The sequence below is a fragment of the Leishmania major genome, chromosome 11 (genome assembly GCF_000002725.2).
Source record: "Leishmania major strain Friedlin complete genome, chromosome 11".
NCBI lineage: Eukaryota > Euglenozoa > Kinetoplastea > Trypanosomatida > Trypanosomatidae > Leishmania > Leishmania major.
This window is the reverse complement of record NC_007252.2, coordinates 537753-556995: the sequence shown is the minus strand read 5'-3', so window position 1 is coordinate 556995 and position 19243 is coordinate 537753. Positions and strand designations below refer to the sequence as shown.

The 19243-nt window shown below is 58.3% G+C and overlaps 4 protein-coding genes across 4 annotated transcripts; all 4 read right to left on the bottom strand.

The window, feature by feature from the left end:
- Positions 1 to 50: 50 nt before the first annotated feature.
- Positions 51 to 1259, bottom strand: LMJF_11_1310 (conserved hypothetical protein; the record flags this gene model as incomplete). Its single annotated transcript, XM_001681545.1, has 1 exon — positions 51 to 1259. The coding sequence occupies one exon, from the start codon at positions 1257 to 1259 to the stop codon at positions 51 to 53; it is 1209 nt and encodes a 402-aa protein (XP_001681597.1).
- Positions 1260 to 2193: 934 nt separating this feature from the next.
- LMJF_11_1300 (conserved hypothetical protein) lies at positions 2194 to 2754 on the bottom strand (the record flags this gene model as incomplete). Its single annotated transcript, XM_001681544.1, has 1 exon — positions 2194 to 2754. The coding sequence occupies one exon, from the start codon at positions 2752 to 2754 to the stop codon at positions 2194 to 2196; it is 561 nt and encodes a 186-aa protein (XP_001681596.1).
- Positions 2755 to 5685: 2931 nt separating this feature from the next.
- ABCA6 (putative ATP-binding cassette protein subfamily A,member 6) lies at positions 5686 to 11340 on the bottom strand (the record flags this gene model as incomplete). The annotated part of the gene is made up of 1 exon (XM_001681543.1): positions 5686 to 11340. The coding sequence occupies one exon, from the start codon at positions 11338 to 11340 to the stop codon at positions 5686 to 5688; it is 5655 nt and encodes a 1884-aa protein (XP_001681595.1).
- A 2139-nt stretch (positions 11341 to 13479) lies between these two features.
- LMJF_11_1280 (putative tatD related deoxyribonuclease) lies at positions 13480 to 14571 on the bottom strand (the record flags this gene model as incomplete). Its single annotated transcript, XM_001681542.1, has 1 exon — positions 13480 to 14571. The coding sequence occupies one exon, from the start codon at positions 14569 to 14571 to the stop codon at positions 13480 to 13482; it is 1092 nt and encodes a 363-aa protein (XP_001681594.1).
- Between the last annotated feature and the right edge of the window lie 4672 nt (positions 14572 to 19243).

Below are 19243 nucleotides of genomic sequence, written 5' to 3'. Positions count from 1 at the left end.
GCATGTGCGAGTCGTCTGCCGAGCGGGGGCTTCTGTCCTCTTCTCCCCACTCACACTGGAAACACTTTCTTCTTGAGGATTCTATCGGCCTGTGACAGGGCAAACATGACGCCCTCGTCGCCCTCCGCGATTTGCAGCAGCTCCGCAATTCGTGGCAGACACTCCCGCAGCGTCACGCGCGCGGTCGGCCACTCCGCCAAGTTGTAGATGAGTCGCAACATGTGCATGAGGACGTCGCGCTCATCCTCTCTGGCAAGCTCGCCAACAAGCTGCTCCGGGTAGCCCACCTCCATCGCCTGCACCTTGGCCGCCTCCAGCACGGTGATTTGAGCAGCCGCGCTGTATACGGCGACTCGCAGAGTCAAGTTAGCGTTGTGCAGATGCGGGAGAAGGCTGGCAAGTGTACCACAGGCCACAGCGTCGCGTCTTCCCTGCGCATACTCGGCAATCAAGGAGGCGACCTCAGCAGCCTCTGCGACAAGGGCTACAGCCTCTGCCTTGATGATTGCCTTAGTGAGTGTTGCCACGATGCCGAGCTTGAGAAGCTCCACGTGCGCCTCCTTGACCTGAAAGAGCTGCCGCGTTGCACAGCAGGCAACCATCTGAGTCATTGTGTTTGTCGACTGAATCAGGTCGATCAACACGGGAATCAGACCCCCTTGGACCAATGCAGCAGTCACAGAAAACGCGTTGTGCGCCATGTGGCACGCCAAGACAACCCGCAGGGCAGCAACCACCACCTCATCACTCTCGTCTCGCAGAGAAGCGAGAATTGCTGCAAGGTGCGGCGTCGGCGCCGTCTGCTTCCCGGCCAATGTGGACAAGGGCGCATCCTCGCTGGAACCCCCTCCAAGTAGCAGTCGCTGCGTCTGGGCCTCGCGAACGAGCAGCTCTAGCGCCATTCCAGCCCGCTCACGCAAGGTGGCGCTCTCATCCTTCTCCAAGGTCGAGAGAAGGATGGGCAGCATGTCATATGCAAGGCTCTGCACACAGTGCTCACGCTTCTCTTTGTAGAGCTCCACGAGGTGATCTGCCGCGTGGAGGCGCACATGGACGCGCTCGTCAAGCAGCCACCGGCGGATCTTGGCGTACAGAAAATCACCGTAGGCTTTGCTAAAGGCAGTGGGGCTTATGTACGGAACATAAGGGCGCACCGCATGCAGCAGGATACAGCGTTGATGCGCGATGCATGGAGCATCATGGCGCGAGGGGGCTTCGTTGGGCTTGAGGCCCTGACGCCGTCGAATAACGCTCCACATGAAGAGAAACAGAGCAAGTGAAACTCAAAGTTGCTCTGCGGGTAGTCTACTTGAGCAACAGGAAAGCTGTGGCCACGACTCAGAGCGTGCTTGTTCCAGCTTTTCGAAGTCCTTCGCCACTCCTCCTCTCCTTCGTGTGCTCTTGTTCTGCTCTCGGCAAGGAAGTACGAGCGGGTGGAAGCCGGTGAGCAGCCGAGAAGACACACATCGAGGCGGGGACAAACCGCAGATGCGCCGGCAAATGTGTTGGAGGAGGGGGGGGGCATGAAGCACCAGAAAAACAAAAGAAACGTGAAGGCACTCCTCAGTTGGTACGTCAGCAAGGCAAACGAGGGGAAGAAATGAGAGAGGCCATGTGCGTTGAAGTGTGGCGCCTCCTGCGCCTCTGTGGGCGGCGCGCCTGCACCGGTACTTTCCTCCGCAGAGAGCGATTCTGGCCAATGTGTGGGTCTGCTGATGTGCCGCTGCGACTGTCGCGCCAAGGCGGCATACGCAGAGGAGGCTCCGGGGCAAAACGAAAGAAACGAGACACATCGTCACCAAACGTCCTCGCACACAAAGCTGTACGCAGACTCACGCATGTCGGTGCACAGGTGTCACTGAGTAGCACGGGATGACGAGCATCAAAAGCGAAACTCGGTAGGGTGCGCAGACCGCGGCTGACCTTTTTCCGGTTATCTCTTCTCGTTTTTTCTTGCTTCCATCCGATGAATAAAAGCACCGCTCATCACAGGTTTTCGTGAACTCACGACCCCCACACCTGCAGTGAGCTTACACCGCAACGAATGAAGTAAGGGCAAGGGATAAGATAGTGGCAGCAGTGATTCACCTCAGCATGTCTTCCCTTGGAACGAAATCGTACAGAGCCGCCACCCTCGCGAATTCCACAAGAACCTTTCAGATGATCAACAAACACATATCAGATTAGTGGCACTCATTGCGGTGTGGCGCTGAGGCGCGCCGCCTGGGCCGCCAGTTTCTGCAGCTCCACTTTTCGCGCATCCCTCGCTAGCTGCCGCTCCATCTCACACGTTTCGGCGTAAGTGAGAAAGAAGCGGGGAGGCACGCTGTGCAGGATGCGCTGGATCTCGCTCTCGCTGAGAATGCCTTCGTAAATCCGACGGACTGTCGCCTCCACATCTATGCGCTGATCCCGGTATTTTTGCGCGATCTCCCGCGCCGCGTCGGTGGCATTGTGCGTAGACTCGGACAAGATTGCCGCCTCATTTTCTCGCTTGAGTGCCTCGGTCAACGTGGAAGATGCAAGACGGGTAGAGGCATCGCCGTTTGCCGCCTCAACCGTGTGCCGTCGCTCCAGCTCTTTGGCGAACAGCTCGCTGCGGTGACGGATGCCTTCGCCGCCGTCACGAAGGCGCCGAAGGAGCGAGGCTTGAGATAGGAGCCGGCTGCACCGCTCCAGGTTCAATCGGATCTCAGCCGTGCTCAGCTCGCGCACCTCGGCGTCTGTCAACGGCGGGGATGACACGCTGCTCATGGTACCGTGTAATGTACCCAAGATGTGCGGAGGTGGAGCGTGCCCCTTTTTTTTTGCCTTCTTGTCTGCGCTTGTAGAAGGGATTTCAGTGGAACGGCACTGCTGACCCGCGTGTAGAGGAGATGGCAGCCAAGGGGGTGTCCGTGGAGGGGATCGAGAGGGAAGGCGTGGCGAGATGAAGAGAGGCGAGAGGGGCAAAGGCGCGCGTCTGGGGGTGTGGCAGCTGAACAGAAAGAGGGAGCCGCCATCGTCTTCGCTCAGGCACACCTCATCAAGGCACACAAAGACTCATTGTGACAAGTGCGCGCAAGAGGGGGGGGATCAAAGGCAGCCGTCATCGCGGGTAGGCTGCCTAGGCAATGTAATTCCGTTGCCATCTCCGAATGACGCAGACAACAGGGCAGAGACGTTTTTTTTTGCCCTGCACACTCATCCTAGCCCCTCTCCCAAGCAAAAAAAAAACGTGGACATCTGCACCCACGCAGGGGGGGGTCGATGACACTGCTCAGTTCCGTTTGGTTTTTGCTTAGGATCGTCATCAGTGAGCCACGTTCTCAAGAAGCCATCTGTGCATGCGCACGCACACACGCCCATACACCGAAGTACAACGACAAATCGACTTCGCTGTCTGCATAGCGTTCGGCGGCGTCGACCTAAACCATCTCCCACCAAGACACAAGTAACAAGAGAAAAAGAGATGAGTTGGAATAGAGACTGGTGGGGGCGCGAGTGAGGTGCTTCCCGCAGCGAAGCGGAGAGAGAACACAGATGTCACGTCGCTAAAGCAGCGAATAACAAAAAGTAACAAGCACACATGTGAGTCAACCAAGAGAAGCAAACTCGCGGCGCGCGCACACCGAAACCGAGGCGGCCTGCACGCCTCTATCACGGAAGAACGCACTGCTGAGGACATCACTGCTGTTTTTGGTGGTGGCCGTTTGAATTTCGTTGTTTCTGGTACGGCTGCGAAGGCACGCGTACGCATCGATGTCGCCGCTTACTGTGTGCCTGCCCGTCGTGGTGAGCCTGATGGAGGGTGAAAGAAGAGAAACGCAAGCGTACAGCAACCACAACGTGGGCGAAGAGAGACGAGTAAACCAGAGAGGCCAAGAAGGAAGCCTCTGCCGGGAGACAGAAGACAACAGCAAGCAGGCGATGCAACCACAGCGCAGAGAAAGCACCGTGCTGGGGAGAGAGGGCGACGGTGATGGATGATGTGTACCGGGTGGGTGATGACAGGGGGCACCCTGGAAGTACTCGCATCAAGGAGAGCAGGAACTCAACTACGCTGATTCCAGAGAGCGGGAAAAAGGCACATCATTTTTCAAAGGCAATGTCAAGCACGAAAGGGGGGGGGGCGGAAAACCCACAATGCCACACTCTCGCATCAACAGCATTGTGGGAGGGAAGGAGTCCCCTGGCGTCACCGAGTGCCGCATGAAGCACAAAGACGAACGCGCTTTCAGGAACATGCGACCTAACAGACATGGTCACAAACGAAGAGCCATCGAGCGCTGTAGGGATAAAAAGTGCCGAAGAGGGAAGTGTGCCAGCGGCTCGGCTTTACAGACAACGACCAGGTCCACGACGAAAACGAAAATGGCAAGTGTCACTCGAGTCAACTCTATCAGTGTCTCCCCAGCTTCACCACCAACCCCTGGCTTGCTCTTTCCGTGGGTGTGCGCAGAGCGCTAGCGCGCTGGGAGAAGAGTTTAGCGAAGGGAGCAGGGAAGGGGATAGCGCACGGAGGTCGAAGACGAAAAGAGAAAGTAGAGAACGAGAGAGAACGACGGCTCAGTGAAGTGGGCAAACGAGGAGGTGCAGCCTCACGTCACCTGATGGCATCCTTCTCCTCCTCAACGACACTTACAAGCACATGGAAAGAGAGAGCAAAGAGAAAAGGGGGAAAATACACGGAGACTGGCGACCAGCTGCGCACCCGCGTACACTGGGTATGCCGATACATACGACCATCGACAAACACAGCAAAGACGCCCTCGCACGAAGCGGAGCCACCGCAGCGGTGACGCACAACTAGACGCACGCCCACCAAAGAAAAAAAAATATGCGAATAGAACGGAGAGACCCACACAAACACACACACACATATATATATACACATAAACACACGTTCACGCACACATACATGAATTCCATGCGTGCACACACAAAGATACACACACGTAAACACATGAATAGCCACAAATCGATGCACATCAACCAAAAAAGGGTTCCAAACGGCGCTTTAGTTGCACGGCTGGTTGAAGGACAGAGGAGGGGAGGGGAGGAGGAGGAGAGGACAGGGGAGGGGAGGGGAGGAGGAGGGGAGGAGGAGGAGGAGGGGAGGAGAGGACAGGGGAGGGGAGGGGAGGAGGAGGAGGACAGGGGAGGAGGAGGAGAGGAGGGGAGGGGAGGGGAGGGGAGGAGGAGGAGGGGAGGAGGAGGAGGACAGGGGAGGAGGAGGACAGGGGAGGAGGAGGGGAGGAGGACAGGGGAGGGGAGGAGGAGGAGGACAGGGGAGGAGGAGGAGGGGAGGAGGAGGAGGGGAGGAGGAGGAGGGGAGGAGGAGGACAGGGGGCAAGAAAGCGCATCGCTTCTGTGAAATCGTGCGTGAGAGTGGAGAGGAAAGGGATGGAGGCCGCCACACACACACACACACACACACAACCTGTACACTTAAAAAAATAACATCTCCGCGCCGTCCTAGTCCGTTACACCTTTCCTTTCCTTTTCTCTCCTTGGTGAGCCCCCTTCAACACCTGCACATCTACAGTACAGCGGTGCCACAGGGAGTGTTCTTGCACGACAAGACATCTCCAAGAGGGGAGACAAGGCATGGAACTGCTGATGCGCTGATCAACCGCGCGGTGTCTCCACTCAACGACTCGCAGGCACACCAGGCACGCAGCTACATTTCGTGTATCCTCCGCCTCAGTAGCTGTTGTACGGATTTTGTGGCTGCCCGTACCCTGCTGCACCGTCAGTGTGCACATTATACCCGTAGTCATAGCCGAAACTTTCGCCGTTGCCGTTATACTGCTTCGGGTCCACGTAGCCGCTCGAAGAATCATAGTCGTAGCCGTGAGTGTAGGCCTGTCCTTCAGAGCTTGGCCCGTACGTATTGCTATATGGCTTTGCGTGGCCCGCATTTGGGTCCCCCCCGGAGGCGGCCACCAAGTTCACCGCGCTACGCTTGCGCCCGGAGGAGGCGCCGTGGACATTGTTAACGCTGCGCCGGTGCGCCAGAGCGCATTGCGAGCCGGCAGTGCTGAAGTTCCTCACGGCGTTGTCGGCTTCGTCGTTTTCCTCCTCCCCGGGTCTGCCAATGCGGTCGCTCCTCTCGGATCCGGCAACCTCGTCCACAATGCCAGCCATCAGCTTTCGGCGTTGATAAGCCTCCACGGCGGCTGAGCTGACCGTCACCGTCTTCTCAATTGGTTCCTGGAGACGCTTCTTCTTTGTCGCGACGCCGTTGTAGATGTGCGGAGTGGCGTGGCTCTTCACAAAGTGCACCACCTTGTTTTTCCCGAGCTCATCACGCTCCTCTTGCTGCTCGCTAATGCGCAAGAAGACCTGTTCGATGGAGGTCTGCGATACGGTGTAGTCTGTGATGTGCAGCCGGCTCTTGTTCTGTTGCAGCTGCCAAAACGCCTCTGATAGCTTCGTGTCCTGTGGCAGCGCGAAGACAAGACGTTGCCCCTTGAACTCGTTCAGCACGGCGGCCGGGAAGTTCTCCCCGACGAAACGCTGCACAGCTTCCCGCACGTCTTTCCGCGCAACGCGCACACTCAGCTCGAATCCGCTTCCGTACTTCTGCTTGAGGTGAATCTTGTCGCCGATGCAGCGCAGGGCTCCGTCAGCCATGATGCCCACCGTGTCCGCAAGCGCCTCCACCTCCTCCAGGTGGTGCGTCGTCAACACAACGGAGCAGTTCTGCGAAACCTTCTGGATCGCGGTCCACAACCCGCGCCGCGCCACAGGGTCCATGCCGGCCGACGGCTCGTCTAGGAAGACGACCTGCGGCGAGCCGATGAGAGAAAGTGCCACCGAGAGCTTGCGCCGGTTGCCGCCAGACAGCTGCGCGGACATTGTGTCGCGGAATTCGGTAATATCGCACAAGCGCATCAGCCCAGCCACCACTTTGCTGCGCTGCTCGTAAAGGATGCCGCGGATTCCAGCGTACAGCTCCAGGTGCTCCTCCACCGTCAGCAGGTCCAGCGTCGCGTCGAACTGCGGGCAGTACCCGATGCACTGCAGCGCCTGCTCGCTCTCGGTCACGATGTCGTACCCGCACACATAGGCGTTGCCGCTTGTGGGAATGAACTCCTGGCACAGCATCGAAATCGTCGTCGTCTTACCAGCACCGTTCGTGCCGAGGAAGCCGAACACTTCGTCTGGCAGGATGCTGAAGGCAAGGTTGCGCACTGCCACCTTGCCGTTGGGGTACACCTTGCGGAGGTCCACTACGCGCACAACGTCCATGTTGACGTTCCTCTTCTCCTGTTGATAGACCTCCTCCCGTTCATCCTCCACGTCGGAGTCCTCGTCGTCGATCACCTCCGCCGGGGCACAGCGGTCATAGCTACCCGTCTGCCCCCACATGCGCCGCCGCGGGTGGTCAATGAAGAGAGTCGCCAGGAGAAAGATTGGAAACTCAATCGCCATGAAAACGCACGGCCAGCCCACCACCTCCATCGCCCACGGGTTCGACGGGAGGTTCAGGGCCGCCTGCTGTCGGTCCATGGCGAGGTTGATGATAGACTCGCCCACGCAGTACGACGGAACCAGCCGGAACGGCCAGCGAAGACTCCCCGATATCTTCGCTGTCGAGTTCAACAGTGAGAAGATAAACACCATCATAACAAGCACGAAGCCAGCTACAAAGTTGACGGCCATCGTCGCTGACTGTGCTGCTGAGTGCTCATGGAAGCCAAAACTGACCACGTAGGCACTGACGGTGCTACAGAGGCCATAAATGAGAAACACCAAAATGGCCGGGCCGGCCGTATTTTTGCCAACGTACTCCTTGCGGCTGAACATGAGGAAGATGACAATGATGAGGCACATGGAGATGATGTAGACGACCATGTCGAAGAGAAAATTCGTGAGCCAGTAGATGTAAAAGCTCAGCCCTGACACGTTCTGCAGATGTCGCGCCTTGCACTCCCGCTCCTTCACCACCCACGCCACCACGTTCGACGGCAGGAACGTGAACGGGATCATGATAATCGCGCCCATGAGAATCGTCTGCACACCGTCTTTCACACTGGCGTCGCGCATGGTGGTTGGCATCGGCTTGGCGCCAGTCTTGAAGGTGCGGTGGACGTTATTGGTGAAGAACTGAAGAATGTATGTGTACAGCTGTTGGAGCACCAGACCACCGGCGTGGTAAGCGGAGGTGTTGTAGAACAGGAAGGTGGCGTCGAACTCGAAAGGGACAACGTACTGCAGCCCCGGGTCGCCGCAGAAGAGCGAGGTGTAGCGCGGCATCGTCAGCTGCTTTGCAGTGTCGGTGGCGTAGAAGGACAAGTCTTGCCCGTTGGCGAAATTGAGGTCGGTGATGTAGGAGCCTTGGCGGGTAACGTTGTTTGTGGCGCCGAAGTACTTCTCGCAGCCTGACACCTGCATCTGCACCGTCTCGCCGAACATTTCACTGGAGAGGCGCAGGGATCCGGTCTCCGTAAAGCTGAAGAGGGTGAGCAGCATGGCCACCAGGACGCATACCACGGGGCAGATCACCTGGAAGCACTGCATCTTGCGGTCTCGCCGCGCGTTCCGCAGCCTCTTCACCATCATCGCCTTGAACTGCGACACCAGCCGCTGACGCGTCCCCGCCATCATCTCGCAATTCCACACGGCGTTGTTCTCTTCCTGGACAACCTCCTCGTTCTCCTCGACACCGCTGCTCGCCTTGTGGTTTGTCATTTCATCCATGACGATCTGGAGAAACACCTCCTCCAGTGTCGTCGCTGACAGCGAGTAGCCACGCACGCCAACGTCTTCGCCATTCTCTTCGAGACTCTCCAGGAGCGACGGAAACAGCTCGAGATCACGCATGGGCAGCTTGTACACAATCTCGCAACCGTTGAAGCACGACGCTTCGGCGCCTGGAATAAGAGAAACAACGAGACGGTCGATCGTCTCGGTCTCCACCTCGGGGTCGACGGAGATGACGATGTTGTAGCCGACGCCAAGGCGGCTCTTCAGAAACATGCTGCTGCCAGAGCACTGCATACGGCCTCGGCTCATGATCCCGATCTTGTGCCCCAGCAGGTCCGCCTCGTCCATGTAGTGCGTCGTCAGGAAAATGGTGTGATGGGCGGACATGCGCCGCAGCAGCTCCCACGTGTATCGCCGCGCACCCACATCCATGCCGGCCGTGGGCTCGTCCAGGAGCACGAGAGGGCTGCGGCCAACAAACGCGACCGCGATCGACAGCTTCCGCTTCTGCCCCCCGGAGAGCGCACGGGAAGGGTACTCCATCTTGTCCAGCAGATCCACCTCCTTTAGGATCATCCGCACGACGTCTTCCAGCACGCCGCCGAATAAGCCCTTGATCTTTCCGTAGTATTCCAGGTGCTCGCGGCACGTCAGCTCGCCCCACAGGATGTTGTGCTGCGGGCAGTACCCGATCTGACGGCGCGCCTTCTCTAGCTCGTTACGAACAGAGCTGCCGTAGACGTAGCAGTCGCCCGCGTCCGGCTCGACCATCCCCGTCATCATGTTCAGCACCGTCGTCTTGCCGGCGCCGTTGTGCCCCAGCAGCACAGAGATCTCGCCCTCGCGCATCCCCCAGTACAGGTTGTTCACCGCAACGAACCTCTTGCCGCCGCGCGAGTACTCCTTGCGCAGCCCGTCCAAAATCACCGCGTCGTCGTCGCCGTCGACGTCCTCGAACACGCCGTTCTCGGCGCGCCCGTCGGCGCCGCCCTCGAGGCGCTTGTGCTTAGAGTTGAAGCACCACATGACGGGGTCCGTGATGAAGAAGAGCGGGTGCTTGCGCGTACCCCACTGCTTCGGCAGCACAGCGTCCAAGTAAAGCATCAAGATGTAGTACAGGACGAAATCTGCAGCGAGCACGACGTACAAGATAAAGCTCTCCGGCGTCAGGGCGGCGCTGTTGAAGTGATTAGGGCCGAAGCCGCTGGCGACCTCCAGCTTGAGAATGTTGGTCAGAGCAGCTGCAAACGCCGTGGGCGAGAGGAGAGACATGCCGATGATCACGTTGGCTGATACGCTCGAGGAGGCGAATATCGGCACCGACAGCACAAAGTATATGAGTGGCGCAAGCATCGAAGCGAGGCGAGCCTTACTGAAGAAGGCGGCAATGAGGCCTGAGAGGGGGATCGTGCTCATGGCGAAGAGGTACAAGGTCATGAGGAGCACGAATGCATCGCTGCTCGGCACGAGCGTGAGCTTCATCAAGACGGTCATGACGATGCACACCGCAAAGTACTGCAGGGCGTATGTAACGAGCCAAGATAGGTGAAGTGATGTGCTGCTGAGTCCCATAATAAGCATCGCCTCGCGAATTCGCAGCTCCTTCTCCAGCACAATCTTCTTTGTCAGCTGCGACACCGGGTGCAGAAAGGAGAGAACGAGAAGGAAAACAACCAGCACCGAGGCCGTCTTCAGCAGCTTCTTCTTCTTGTAACTCTGGTAGCCGAGCGAGGTTGAGTAGGGGTGGATACGCCCACCATCGGTGTAGCCGAGGTCACGCAGGTAGCACTGGTACAAAGCCTCCTGGAGGCTATTAAAACCGGAGGCGGTGTACATCTCAGATCGATCAAAATGGTAGCCGCCGGGGTACTGCGCGTCCACCACCTTCGTTAGGGGCGGCAGCGAAGTCGGGTTCATGTGCAGCACTACGTCGAAGTCTGTCGAGTTAAAGGCATTTACCTCGACAATGGCCCAGTGAAACCCCGGAGTGGTCTTTACGTGGTTCTCCGCCTCCTCCACGGTGTCGAACGTGCCGCCGTAGACGTATCGGAAGTAGAACGTGGTGTCGTTGAGGTAGTCTATGAGGGACGCGGGAACGCTTGCACGTGGCGCAATATACAGCATGCCGGAATTCATGATGGCACTGTAGCGAGTATTGTCCATCATTCCGGCGGCGGTGAGCGCCGCCGATCGAACGCCTTGGGTGATGTCCCTGCCAAACTTACGCGCGATCCACTGCATCATGATCATTGTGTCCAGCGGCGGCACCCGGACAGCGTTCCCGAGAATTGCATTAAGGTACAAGGCGATTAGTCTGGCGCCGCTGAGGGTCTCGCTGAAGCACAGCCCCTTCACTGGCAAGCTCGATTCGTCGCCGCTGCAGTCGTACGAGTACGGGACTTTGGTGCAGTCCTCGATGCCAGGGATGACCCCCATGGACACGTTGTTGCACGTCACTTCCCTGTAAAACCCCGGGATCGTGAGGGATGAGACGGCGGTGTAGTTCAGCACTTGCTTTTCTGGGTGTACTTCTTCGCCAAAGACGAACCAAAGGATAATGGCGCCGATGAGGAAGAGAAAGGGGATCACAAACTCCACCACGGTCCCGATCCATGCCCGCTGCTTCTGCTGTATCGTGCGCTCCATCGTGGCGAGAAACTGGTCACTGAAGGTGCCGCCCTTCGCATTCGGCTCGATGTCAAGGTACTCCTCATCATCCACCTCCTGCCGAGATCGCGGCACAGATTGCACGGTGGCGCCTGAAGGTGCGTAAACGGAATTTGCCGCCGGCCCTCGCGTCGAGCCGGCGGCTCGCATGCAAGGTGCTTGGGCCTTGTGAGCATGGCGCTCACCAGTGCCCAGCCGACCGTCAACCAAGAAGACGCGTTGCTGCGCTCGACGACGGCCCATGGTTTAGCTTCTCAGGTGTCGCTGCCTTCCGTGTTGCCACAAAAAAAAAATAATAAAATAATAAAACGGTACCGTCGTTCCACGGCACCTCGCCACCTGGTATGACGTACGTCCGGCAACAGCCGTGGGTGAAAGGTGAGGGTGAGGAAAACAAAGAGGCCCGAATACGACCAGCAACAACGGCACAACGCACAGGGATAGAACACACACAACAACAAAAAAGAAAGGAGGGGGCTGTACACAAGGCAGAGGGACGTGTGCAGGCACACGCGCACACGAGGGGGGGGAGGGGGGGGGGGAAGGATGTCTGAGACGGTGCAGGCAGCCGCAACACGCGCGGAAAGCTGGTGAAGAGTCACAGAGGCGAAAAAAAGCTGTTCGAGGACTCCAACTCAGTGCGCGAGGCAGGAGACAAGAGAACAACACACAACGCTGCAGCCCTGCGGAAAACAAAAAAATCGATTTGCCGCTGGCGATTCCAAGTGTTGCGGATTACGGTGAAAAGAGAAACAAACGGATGAGAAGGGATTGGAGAGGGGGCAAGGAAGAACAGCCGCACAGAACCATGCACAGCCGGCTCAAGATGTAAGGCACACCACAACGCCAACAACAACAGAAACATCAAAAGAGGAGGGCAAGACGGTGAGTGGTAAGACTGGCAGGAGTATATGTATACACGCTAACACACACACACACACACGTCTCTGAGAGGCAGATGGGCTGCGAATTCACAAGAAGTGTAGCAACAAAATGACAGAGAACAGTGAGGAGGCGAGACGGAGAAGAGGGGGTGGACGAGAACCAAAGACGGCGAGAAATAGCGGCAGCAACGTCCGGCAATTTGTCTTTGATGGTGTTTCACAAGGATGTGTCGATGTACTCGCGTGCCCGATAGCTCCAAGAGAGATACATGCGCGTTGATGAGCCTTCGGTGGGGCGGTGCAGGTTCCAAGCAACGCGAAGTCTTGCTCCCTGCCCTCGCAAGTGAGATGAGGAGGGAAGGCAAAGAACGTGTACGGGAAAGCTACTGAAAGGAAAAAAAAGTGCGAACGGCACGCAGACACGTGCAGACGCAAGTGAGTGCACTCCCGCTCCCCTTTGAGTATCGGGAAACCGAAAGTAGCACACTGGCAGAGTGAAGACCGGCGTAGTGAGATGCGCTTCCGCCTCGTCCGTGCATTGGTCAAGCACGGCCCTCACCATCATAGACGCAGCACAACGACACACGCGCATGTGCGAACGTGAGGGCGCGTGTGGAGGCCGACGTGTGTAATCCGAAGCAGTGTGGCGTGCATGGCAGGTACAGTCGCCGGGACAAAAGATGAGGACCGCAGAAGGGATATGGTGAAACGAAAGAGTACAGAGAAAGGGTGCGCGTGCAGGAGAGGTGATGATGCGCCGACAAGCGCGTATCGCATACGAGGGGCAGAGAAAAAGGAGGGCGGCGTGTCAGCTGAACAAGAACGTCCTGTGTCGTGGCGAAGCATGCGACACGTGGGGCGATGCTTCTTGCGAGCGCCGTTTCCGCGTGGTGCACACGCGTCAACGAAAAAAAAAAAAACATAAGAGGTAAGCATGGCCTCGGGGTTTGCACTTGCGGAGAGTTCTCTGCGTGTCTCTCTCGACATGTGAACTGCTCGACACGAAGCTGCACCGCTCGGTGCTCGCCGTGTGTTTCGTGGGTACGCGTGTTTGTGTGTATGTGAGCCAGAAAGGCATGGCAGACTTGTGAGCAGAACGACGCGCGAGCCCGCTGGTGCACAGTACACGCAGATCCACTTGCGAGTGTCGCTCCTTCCCAGGGACCAAAACACAGCGAGACAAAGAAAGAACGGAATGTTTTGACGGGGAGTGCTGCCGCGTGCCTCACACCGCCTATGCCGCAAACGGGAACAGCTTTCGCGTGGTTGTCAGGACCACCTCAGCCAGCTGCTCCATCGAGGACACCTCCTCGCGGCGCAGCTCGTACACCACCTCGAGTACCCGCACAATCGCGCACGGTTCATTGCGCCCCTTCACGACACACCCTTCTTTAAACTTGTCCTTGCGGCACGTCGGAAACGTGGCGAGGATGGTGTCTGACACGCTCTGCTGCGATGAGGCGCGCTTCGCCGCAGCCGTCAAGAGCGCCTTCGAGGCGTGTGTGCCCTTGAGCTCGCACCAGGGTGCGTCGGTCTCCAGCATCAGTCGATCGAGCGGAATCGCCCTGACTGTCTCGAGGTTCTCCGCCGTCTTGAGACTACACCCGTTCACACCAATGTACAGGTTCGCATCCAGGTACTCCTGCAGCTCCGCCCGGCTGCCAGTGAAGCTATGAACGACGCCGCCAACGAGCTCGGGAAGATGCGGCTTGAGCAGTGTCTTGAAGTCACCGACTGTGTTGCGTTCGTGCAGGAACAGTGGCAGGCGATGCCGCTTCGCCATCACAAGTTGCTTTTCGAAGTACTCCTTCTGAATTTCCTTAGGGCAGAAGGGCAGACGGTCGTAGTCAAGACCGATCTCGCCCACCGCCGCGACGCAGCCGCCGACATGGACGGAGTGCTTGCGGATGAGGTCATCAAGGGCCTTGAGGTAACCGTCCGGATCGTCCACAAACTCTTGGCACCGCGTCGGATGACAACCGACAGTGCAGAAAAACTGTAGCGTGTCGGAGTTATAGCGGGCGCACATGTCGATCACAGCCTTGCTCTCCATCAAGTTACCACCTGTGAGGAGGAGACCGTGCACGCCCACTTCCACAGCGCGCTGCAGTATCGACTCGATATCTGACGTGTGCTGCTGGCGTCCATTGTACACGCCCTTGTACATGTGGTCTGTGAGGTTCAGGCCAATGTCGATGAGCCGCCACGAAGCACAGCTCTGCGGCAGCTTCGTCATCATCCGTGTGGAGAAAAGGAGGAGGAGAAGTGAAAGGTGCGCACTAGCTGTCGTATGTGGTGATGTGTACGGAGGGGCGATGCAAAACATCCGGTGGCACCCGCCCCTCTTTGCACTAACACCGGCTGGCCCTCGGCACGCACGAGGCGAGCAAAGAGAGAAACGCAAAAAAAAGGGCGCAAGTCCGGCAAGGAAGTCGCGTGTGTTACTCGCGCTTGCCCACGACCAGCAACGAGGAAAGGAGAAGGTGGGCGCCTGCAGGCACTACGTGCAGCGAGACAAAGGAGGAGGCTAGGCGGAAAATGAACGCACCGACAGGTATCGCGCACACACGCAGTGGCAGGCAGCAGCGCCAACGTGCGTCTGTGCGCGACCCATCGCGGTCGACGTGACGGCTACTCGTCTTGAAGACAGTGCGCGAAACATAAACGAAGGCCACTTCGACCTCGCCCCGGCGCCACCACCCCCCTGCAGCGCCAGGAGCAGATGTGATTGCGCATGGCAAGGCCGGGGCACAAGAAGCACCACTCAAGGAGAAAAATGCAGACAGACAGACACTCCAAGCGTGCTGCCGCGGCCCGTTTCCGTTGCCCGTGCTGTCGAGCGCGAGAGACGAGGTGCCCGTTGCATTCCTCTCCCACCGCTCAGGCTCCGACTATGGCCCCTCTTCCCGACGCGCCGATCCGTGCGTGCGTGAACGATGCGCGGGTTTTTGTGTTTCGCTTGCATGCGTCCCAGAAACGTGCAACACAGGCGCCCCAAGAGAGCGAGAGAGATAGAGAGAGAACATCGGCAGACCCGAAAAAAAGAAGGAGAGCCAGATGCGTACACCCGCACTCGCACAAACGAGCTCAGCGGAACGTAAGAGGGCCAAGACGGAAGAAAGCACAAGTAGGCTGCCGGCACGGGTGCACAGGGCAGAACCACCCACGGGCACGTACGCCAAACAGCGACAAACAGCAGACACTGAACTGAGACAACACACAAAACCAACAGCGAGGTGCCCCGCCCTTGAGGTGGCGAGCCGCGCTCCCACGCACACACACACACACACACACACACACACACACACACACACACACAACACGGAACAGAAACATGCTACTTTTTTTTCTCTTGGTTAATTTTCAACGTGTCCGTTCTCTGCTATACAACAGGAGGTCAGTATTCCACTCTAACCCGCACCCCCGCTCCTCCTCCTCCTTCTCGTCCCCGGCGTGCTACACAGACCCCCATCGCGTGGTGCGAAGCAGCCGTAGCCGCACCCGCGTTACAGCAATGCGCCGGCACAGCCATCTGAGAGCACGGCCGACGGACTCGAACTCCACCCACCCCGCGCTCTACAGGTTGCCTCGCAGCCGCTTCCATCATGCTGCTCGCCACCTGGTGCGTCGTCCTCGGAGTGGCCTCAGGCTCCCCGCACCGCTGGGCCGTTGAGGGCCGGGATGGGGGTAGGGTGCGTTCGAGTCACGCGGGCACTCGTGCCTAATCATATGGATGGATCAGGCATGGCCACGCTGTCGCAGGCCGCCCCGACGCCACACCGTCCAGGAGCTGGCCGCAGACGTCAGCAGCGATCCATCGCGCTCACTGCGCTACGTCCTAGGCATCTGACCTTCTGACGGCAAGACGTGGGTTTGGCATCGGCAGGGATAGTGGGGCTGCTTGGCCTCCTCGCACAGAGAGCGGGGGTGTGGACTGGGCACTGATGCCACAGTGACGTGTGGTCCCCGTTGTCAGGAAGAGAAGCACGGCGCGGCGGAAAAAAAAAATAAGTACACGACAGCTGATACGAAACACGCGTTGTAGCACGCCCTCGGGGACAAACCCCGCGCAGCACGATGCGGTGCACAAACACATCAGGAAGCATAAACCCAAAACCGACACCACACAAACACGCGAAGAGCACAAGTTTGCACGGTGACTCACGTCGACAGCTCACAGAGAAGGCCACGTCCAAAACACGTGTGCACAGGCGGACCACCGGAAAAGAGAAGGGGTGCGTGCGTGGTAGCTAGCCCCTCCCATAATGCAAGCATTGACGCTGTGTGCACGATGGCAGATCACCAGGCGCCGGGCCCAAAAGACGACGGCCGGCCACCGTTCCGCAACAGGTCAGCAGAACGCATGATCCCCGATGCAAGAACACCTCTGCCGTCCTTCCTTACACTAGCAGGCACACACGGACAGAGATGCTCCAAGCGAATCGCAATGGGAGGCGGCAGAGGAGGCGGAGTTGAGACTCAGGAGATGGTCGGTCAAGCACACAGATGGGCAGAGGAGAAACACCGTGGTAAGGCTCCCGGGCAATCCTCTTGCGTGACAGATCAGCCGCTGATGATGAGAGGCGCTACCCGTGTCACAGGGTTGCCGCGCAACTACAGTGGGCAAGCTGCTAGCAAAGGACCATCAGCAGCTCCAAGTACACATGCTGCAAAGGAAAAAAGTTGCCACCCACGGCACCAGTAGCGGCGTCGCAAGAATGTAATCACTGACCGACGAGGAGGCGGCAAGACATCGTCCCTGTCGGACGTTCTCTCACCCTCCCTCGCTTTCCTATCCTCCTCTTAACTGCCTACGCGTCGGTGTGGGTGCGCATGGAAACTTCTTCAGCGTTGCCCCCGCATCTTTTTTTTCGACGACGCAGCACATGTCCGGCACGACGTGGAAAGTCTTCGCGGCCACTATCGTTACCCTGCCCCTCGGCGCGTCAGAAAATTACGCTGTTTGACAACGCCCGCGAAGGCTCTGGTCCGTCCTGGCACCTGCGCGTCAAGGCAACGTCACGGCGTTCACCTCGCTTCAACAAGTGGCCTGTGTGACTTCCCTGGCCTTGCTCCATGGACCCGTGGGCCGTTCGGCCTAAGCGCGCGACCGGCTCGTGGTAACAGTGACACGAGTAAGAAAAAGACCCTCCCCACCGCCACACACCGTCTGCGTGAACACGTCAGGCGTCAGAGCGCTGAGCGGAACGTGCTTCGTCTTCTCTCAAGCTGTCGAATACGCTCGGCTCACGACGCCTCTTCTCGTCCTTCACCCGCCCCACCCCACCCGCCTCCTCCTAGCTTCGCGAGGTCCTGATGTTGGTCAATGACAAGTCATTCTGTTTTCGAGCGCGTCTCACGAGCCCACGAATAACCCTGAAACAGTCCCTCGCAGATAGCCGGAGGGAGCAAGCTTGAGGCCTCAGCTGTTGGCCCACCGGCACCCACGGACAAGGTTGACGAAGGGGGCTGTCCACTAGTGTCGCTGCGCAGTTGTAAGCGAGCACACACGCTTCAAAATCAAACGAAATCACAGGTGCAAACACTCCTCGGCGGCGGGCAGCAGGCGAGCGTCGAGACGACGACTCGGAAAAGGGTTCGAGACGTGGAACACAGGCAACGATGACGGAGACAGAGAGAGACGCCGGAGCAACCACCACAGCAGCAACACCCATGTAGACCGAACGCCCAACGGCACGACGAAATCGTACGCACAAACTGCAAGAAAGAAAAAGTGGTGCGGCGAGCGCTCAACAACAGAAGAGGACCCGTCACACGAGCACACACAGGAAAAAGAGGGAGAGTAGCACACCAAAAAAAAAAACGTCACGTGCGAGCCGCTCTACACGAGAGAGGAAGCACAGGCACGCATAAACCAAGAAATGGGCAATGCTGGGTTGCGACAAAGCAAGTAGAGCAACAACACGTAAGCAGCATCCACAACCCGATCCTACTCGCGCGGAAGTTCTAGCGCCCTGCCACGTCTGTGTGCGTGGGTTGGCAAGAGGGAGGGAGGGCGACGGCGACTGGTGGCCGGTGAGAGACCCCTCCTCCGCCGCTGCACGTTTCAGCAGGCGTAATAAAAACAGACTGCGCATGCGCACACTCACAGTCGCACACGGCCGGTGTTTCCCCTTCTCGCGCTCTCTCTGTCTCAGCCTGCCCGTTAGTCTGTCTCTCTCTCTGTGTGTTCGCGCACGCTCGTCCGTGGGCGCACGCGTTGATGTCTGTGCACGTGCGCATGCGAGGCGACCAAGAAAAAGAATAGACCAGAAGATAGGGCGCATAGAAGGCGTGGCCCTGATCCAGAAGAAAGCAGAGAATAATAGCAACATTGGCGAGCTGTTCACATGTTGGCAAGAGAAATGGAGGAGAGATGGACAGTGGAGTTGACTTCCCTTCACCGCCCTCACCGACACGTTCCTCTGCCTCCCTCGTCTCGTGCTCCCTCTCTGTCAGCGATGACTGGAGGTGCTGCAGACCCGGCGAGTACCCTCGCACCGTCGACACGCCTACAGGAATCACGACAAACGGCAACGCACCACCTCCGGGAAGCAGCCGTGTGCGCACACAAGAACTGGGCGGGGGCGTAACGAAAAAGGCGGTGGCACAGCGAGAGAGAAAGTGAGGGGCGATGGGACAAAATAGGCAGAACACTGGCGACGGTGACGAGACACGAGGAAAGAGAGCGAGAACGGGTAGGTCATGAGGAGAGACTCGATCACCTTGTGAGCCAGCTAGAAGCATTACATGAAGGGGATGACAGCACTGGGACAGGTTGGCGTATGTCCAGCACGGCGGCCAAAAAAAAAAGGAGACGAGCACACACAGGCACCCGCGTGAAGACGTACGCAGACACGGATACACACATCATCCTCCCCCACGCATCGGCGCACACCGACAGTGGTGGTGGTTTGACCGGCCCTGCGCGTGGCTGAGGCATGCGCCGACATCCCCTCGCCTTCCTCACAACAAGGCGGAGAGAGAAGCAACCGACA